This window comes from Lemur catta, chromosome 10 (genome assembly GCF_020740605.2).
Source record: "Lemur catta isolate mLemCat1 chromosome 10, mLemCat1.pri, whole genome shotgun sequence".
NCBI classification, from domain to species: domain Eukaryota; kingdom Metazoa; phylum Chordata; class Mammalia; order Primates; family Lemuridae; genus Lemur; species Lemur catta.
The window spans coordinates 8931808-8938235 of NC_059137.1; the positions used below are offsets into that span (position 1 = coordinate 8931808).

At 51.7% G+C, this 6428-nt stretch overlaps 1 protein-coding gene across 4 annotated transcripts in view; it reads right to left on the reverse strand.

Annotated features, from left to right (window-relative positions):
* MVB12B (multivesicular body subunit 12B) overlaps positions 1-5622 on the reverse strand; it is a 158888-nt gene extending 153266 nt beyond the window's left edge. For 2 of the 4 annotated variants that reach the window (XM_045562329.1, XM_045562330.1), the window contains exon 1: positions 5473-5573. In XM_045562329.1, the coding sequence (XP_045418285.1) occupies positions 5473-5547 (75 nt within the window). In that variant the 5' untranslated portion in view covers positions 5548-5573. Of the gene's footprint in view, positions 1-4939; positions 5007-5472 lie in introns of those variants that run through there. The other 2 variants (XM_045562326.1, XM_045562331.1) reach the window with 2 other exon arrangements.
* Between the last annotated feature and the right edge of the window lie 806 nt (positions 5623-6428).

The following is a 6428-nucleotide window of genomic DNA, read 5'->3' on the forward strand; positions in this document are numbered from 1 at the left end:
AAAGGTTTGTCACGTCCACCACAGTGCCTACTCGATAAATTGATTATGAATGGATGGAAGAGGATAAACAAATGAAATTCCTATCCTCTCAAACTTTCAAGTTTCATTGGATTAAGCAGGGTACTTAAAGGGGCAGGAGCAATAGTGAGAGTAGACCAGTCAGGCCCCTTCTAGGGAGAGCCCCATGCTGGGGTTGCCAATGCCCCCAGGCAGGACACACCCCAAGAGCAAGCCACTTTCAGAGGAGGGGAAGAGGGGCTGCAGCACTTCTGGGTAGTTCCAGAAGTGGCTCTAACTCATTAGAGCAAGCAGGCTGCATGAGGGCCTGGCAGGAGCCAGTGGGGGTGCAGGCTGGCTGCAAGAAGAATGCCCTGGGGAGCTTGTGAAACTACAGCTTCCCCACTGCCCTCCTTGGGCTCTGATTTAATTGGCCTAGGCCGGGGCTGAGACTGGATGTGCACAGCCAGGAAGAAGCTCCATGGTGCTGGGTGATACAGCAACAAATAAGACATGGAGCGAGAGGCTGTGGGACAGACCCCAAAAGAAATGGACTACCAATGAGGGGACAGTTCCTTCTGCCTGGAGGGGCACGGAGAGGTGATTGAAGAGCTGGACTTCCTGAAAGAGGGTGCCGTGGTGAAAGTCCTGCAGGCAGAAGACACAGCATCCACAAAGGCACAGTGGTGTGAACACAGACTGCGGGAAGGGGGACTTCAGAGCACCATGGGCTCTGAAACAAGCTTATGCAATGCTTAAACAAACAAGCTGAACCAAAAAATTTGTCTTTACTTTTCTGCTATTTCTAAGGTCTAAGCAATGATGTAGATCTACAGGAAGGAGCAGCCCAGTGGTTTGAAGGAAGAGATTCCCAAGTTTTCCGTTCATATTTCCTCTCCTGCAGCTGAACATTTCTCCAACCAACACCTCTTCCTTGAGACTCCACGGGGCTCCTTATGCTATTAGCTCAGTGCGGGGAATGGCAGGCAAAGCAGAGGAATGGAAAGGGTGCAGCTTTGGAGTTAGAAGGACCTGAGCTCTAATCCCATCTCTGCCACTTACTTAGAGCTGTGTAACCCCAGGCAAGTTACTGAACAGGGCCTGAGTTCCCACCTCTATAAAGTAGATAATACTTTATAGAGTTACAGTGTGTATAAAGCATATAGAATTTGCATCAAAAGACAATCAACAGAGAGAAATGGCAACCTATGGAATGGGAGAAAATATGTGCAAATCATGTATCTGATGAGGGGTTAATATTTGAATCTACAAAGAACTCTTACAACTCAACAAAAAACAAATTTCTTGATTAAAAAATGGGGCAAAGGACTTGAATTAACATTTTCCCAAAAATGATATACAAATGTCCAGCAAGCACATGAAAGGATGTTCAACATCACTAGTTATTAGGGAAATTTGAATCAAAACCACAACATATCACCTTACACTGATTAGGATGGCTGCTACCAAAAAAAAAAAAAAACCCCAAAAAACAAAAACAGAAAATAACAAATGCTGGTGAGCATGCAGAGAAATTGGAAACTTGGTACACTGCAGGTAAAATGGTAGAGCCACCATTTTATGGAAAACAGTGTGGCAGTTCCTCAAAAAATTAAAAATAGAATTACCATATAATCCAGCAATTCCATTTCGAGGTATACACTCAAAAGAATTGAAATCAGGGTCTCAAAGAGGTATTCGTACACCCATGTTCAGTGAAGCATTACTCACAAAAGCCAAAGATAGAAGCAGCCCAGTGTCCACCTATGGATGAACAGATAAACAAAATATGGTACATATATTCAATGGAATATTAGTCTTAAAAAGGAAGGAAATTCTGACACTTGCTACAAATTGGTGTATCTTGAAGATGTTATGCTAAATGAAATAAGCCACTCACAAAAAGACAAATACTGTTTGATTCCACTTCTATGAGGTACCTAGTGCAGTCGAACTCATAGAAACATGAAGTGCGATGGTGGTTTCCGGGGCTGAGGGGAGGAGGAAATGGGAAGTTGTATAATGAGTACAGAGTTTCAGTTTTGCAAGATAAAAAAGTTCTGGAACTTAATGGTACAACAGTGTGAATGTACCTAATGCTATTGATCTATGCACTTAAAAATGGTTAAGATGGTAAATTTTCTGTTGTGTGTATTTAATAGTTTTTTAGAAAGCATCTAGAACTGTAGTTTTCAAATTGCAGTAAGCATAGGCACAACTCATGGTGTTTGCTAAACATGCAGATTCCAGGGCTCCTTCGCCAGAAATTCTGATTCAATAAAGTCTGGGTATGAGGCCCTGGAATCTGCATTTTCATAATGCAGGCACATTTAGCTCACTAACAACTCACTTATTTCTCTTAAGGATCAAAGGATATTCTTTTGAACTTTTAGTTCTGCTAATCAGTGTATCTTTTTACAAAGAGTATGTGTTTATATATGTGTGAAGAAAGAAAGGAAAGAAAGGAAGAAAGAAAGAAAGAAGAAAAGAAAGAAAAGGAAAGAAAGAAAGAGAAAGAGAATGAACGAACTCGTGTTGATTCTAGCCACAGGTCCAACGAGATGGCTCTCCAGCCCTCAGGGAATTTCGAGCCACAAAGCTCCTGTGTGCAACCCCTGGGCTCCAGGCCCACAGGGCTCTCACATTCCTGCCTAGACAAGCCCCACATCTGACCAGAAGCATGTCAAGTACACCAAACGCGTGCCCACAGGATGTCCCCAACAAGGGAGGTAATGGCAAGCCCACCCTGCTGTGGTGCTGCCTCCCAGGCACTGGAGAGAGGAGATCTGACTCCAGCAAGCCCACAGCAAACTGTGCGGACGGAGCAGGGAAACCACAATTCCCAAGGGCAGCCCAGCAAGCAGAAGGCCAAGGAGAGCCAGCGGGGCCGGTGAAACGCTGTCCAGGGAAGGCCTCAGAGAGAACGAGAATGGCCTGGGGTGAGGCAGCTCATTCAAGGAACCCAGGGCGCCCCTCAACCACCCAACCAGTAAAGGAGGCTCTGCTCGCTCAACCGCAGCCAACTAAATACAGTGTTCTCGCCCGGCCACATCCAGCCATGTAGTCATTTGCTATCTTCATCATCATAATAGCACCTTTGACATTTCCCATGCTTGCTTCCAATGCCATCATTACTTCGCAGTGTGGCAAGGATGTCACTCTTTGAGTGTGGAGCACTCCCAACAAGCTAAGGAGAGGGGGCCTACGCCATTTGGATTCTGATTCCCCTAGCAGCCGATCTGCCGTGAAACTGATAGAGATTAAGCTTCGGGCCCCTCCCCTACCCCTTCAGAGCCCCTGAGAGGACATCCAGCCATGTGTTCACACGGTCATGTGGTTTTGTAACATGTACAAGCACAAGATATTGTATTATTTTCTTACAGCCCCCCCCCACACAACAAACTGTATAAACATCAGACCCAAAAAACTAGGATCTGCCACTGAAGGCTGAATCCCACTTAAATTTCCTGAAGACTCCCATCTCCTGCAGTGCCAAATGCAGTCACATACATTAGCTCATTCAGCCTTCCAGACCAAGTACCCTTATGGGGGTAGGCCTTATTCTTAAGCCACTTTTACATCAGGGAAATGGGGATTCAGAAAGGTTCTATGACTTGCCTATGGTCACCTGGGGTCCAGGAGGTAGCTTGAGATTCAAACCCAATCCCTGAATCCAAGCCCAGTGTTCTTTCTACTATACCATCACTTTCTAGTTGTCCTGTTAAGAATGAAATAATAACCACAAGCAGAAAGGCACTCTAAAAGTAAATAAGTTACTCTTCTCATTAATCAGTTAAGAAGCCTTTAGTAAAAACCCATTAACTTTTACTGACCTCTTGCCATGTGGCAGGCACCGAGCTAAAACTCTTCTTGCAATATTTCATTTACTTCTCACCATAATCCTATGACATAAATACTGTCATTGGTTTCACTCTACAAATGAGGAAACTGAGACTCAGAGAAGTTCATTAATTTGTCCAAGAACACACAGTAAGTAGGAAAGCCAAGATTTCAGTGGAGGTCTAATTCTAAACCCGTTGCACATAACCACGGTACAACATTCCAGCCAGAAGTGGAGAAAGTCCACCAGCAGGATGGAGGTAGGGCACAGAAAACGCCTTTAGCTGAAATCTGGAGTGTGACCTAAAGGCCAGAAGGAAGGAATGAAAAGTGGGGATTAGAGAAGATGATCTTAGGTTCAAATAAACCAGTAATTGCCACACCAACTGCTTCACATGGGTCTTGGTATCCAGGTCCCCGCAGAAGCTTCATCTCTCAGAGGCCCCATTTAAAGATTCTGAGCATGGCACAATTATCTCAAAGGAGCCATGTGATTTCCAGCAAGCAAAAGGTGTCACCATACACTGAGTTTTTCAGTTAGTATAGGCTTCACAGAGCTTATCTTCTAACTTTTCTAAGGCTTTTCTGGTGCAGCTGATAAGATTTGCTGGCCCTGTTAAAACGAGATGAGATCCAGCCAGCTGTCGAGAAATGTACAATGCGATTATATTGAGAAGGAACCACCAGAGACAAAGGCCCCTAAAGAGGAGCTGGCCTGCTGTCTGCTTTTGTGGCAGAAATTGGAGTGGGCTCTGGGTCTTGGGTGGGGGAAGGGAACAGGGAGCAGAGAAAGGGCAACAGCCATTTGCCTTAGGCCCTTCTGTGGTCTTCCTCTGGGTCTTGCTGAAGAGTTGCATCTTGAATGGTGAGAAAGGCTGATAATTTAGAAGAGCTGTGTGTTTGTACCAAAGAGGACAAAGATGCTCCGGAATCTACTTTGTTCCTCTGTGCCTGCCTTTGAGGATTTGGTGTCCCCTGATGCCAAGCCACAGCTCTGTCCCAGCCTCTGTCCCTTGTGCCTCCTGGGTGCTGGAGTCACTGCAGGGTGCTCACCTACATGCCCGCCATCCCTCCCAGGTGAATACTCTGAGTCTCATCTCACCTTGCAGACAGGTGCCCTGGGGTTTGGGTGTCCTCTCTGCTATGTACAGGTCACAGAAGTGGCGACACCCCAGGTGATGCCAGGGGGTCAGGTGCACTCTGGTCTCACCCACATGACCACAGAGAGCTGGACCCCAGGCCTGGCCGGTCAAGCGACTGTCCCGAGCCTGTGCCCAGGTGGCCGCTGCGGCCTCGGCACAGGTGGGCCAACTCGCCTCTCACACGGGCAGAGATGGCTTTAGGAGCCCCTCACCTGGCCGGCCCTGGGGGCGCTGCCTGCACTGGCGTCCCCCAGCTCCCCCCGCCTCCCGCCGCAAGGCCAAACGCGGCACGGAAGCCGCAGCACGCTCTGGGCTCGGCAGAGGCCGCCCGGGCCTGTCCCCGGGGCGTGCCGGGCACGGAGCCCGCAGGCCTCGGCGCGGCCCAGCTCCTCCCGTCCGCCAGCCCCTCGGCCCGGGGCCCGCGCCCGCCCCGGGGCTGCAGGCCGGCCGGCCGAGCCTCCGCGGCGCCCCGCCAGCCCCGGCCTCACTTAACTGTTTCCCGCTGGGGCGGCGGCGGCTGCGGCGGCGGCGGGTCCCGGCTCCGTCTCACGCAGAAGCAGCTTCTCATCGCCCGGGCGGCGCGGGAGGGGCCGGGCCCGGGGCCCAGGCGGCGGGAGCCGGCGCCGCAGCTCGAGCGCGAGCCTCACCGGGGAGCGGCGGCGGCGGCGGCGGCGGCGGCAGGAGGGGCGGGGCGCGGCCTGGCGGCGGCGGCGGCAACGGCGGCGGCGGCTCCCTCCGCGGGCGGACTCCGGCCTCCCGGCTCCGCTGCTGGCTCCGCGGGAAGCGCCCGGAGGCCGAGGCTGGCTCGGGCGGGAGGAGGGAGCGGGAGCCCTGGCGCCCGGAGCCCGCGCCGCCGCCCCGGCCGGCACCCCGCCTCCGCCGGCCTCCCCCGCGGCCCGGCCCGTCAGCCCCACGCAGGGCCCCGTCGCGACCCGGGCCTCACCGCGCCGGCAGGCGACCCCCGGCCAGCCTCAATCCCCCGGGAGTCCCCGGCCTCTGGAGCCTGGGGCATCGATTATCCCCGCCCCCAGACTGGTCTTTCCCAGGGACCCTCAGCCCGCTGAGCTCTCCTAGGCCTCACTGCATCCTAGACCAGCCCTCAACTCGGCCGCAGGTCCCTGGAAGCCCCCCGGCCCGCAGGCTGAAAGTTGGCCTCTCCTAGGGACACCCCGCCCACCCAGTCTTTCTAGGCTTTCCTGAACCTCAGAATCCCTCAGCTCTTCTCACCGCCCAAGCTGACCTAAGGTGAGCTCAGCTAGCATCTCAGACTAACCCCAATCTCCTAGCAATTCTTGGCCTCCCCTTATGCTGGGTAGGAATCCTACCCTGCAGTACTTGGGGAAAGTACAAGCCCAAGCAGAGGTTAAATGAAGCTGGATGAGGAGGGGGTCCAGAGCATGACCCTTAGCTAGAGTGACTAGTAGAAAAGGCAGGAGCAAACCCTGCACC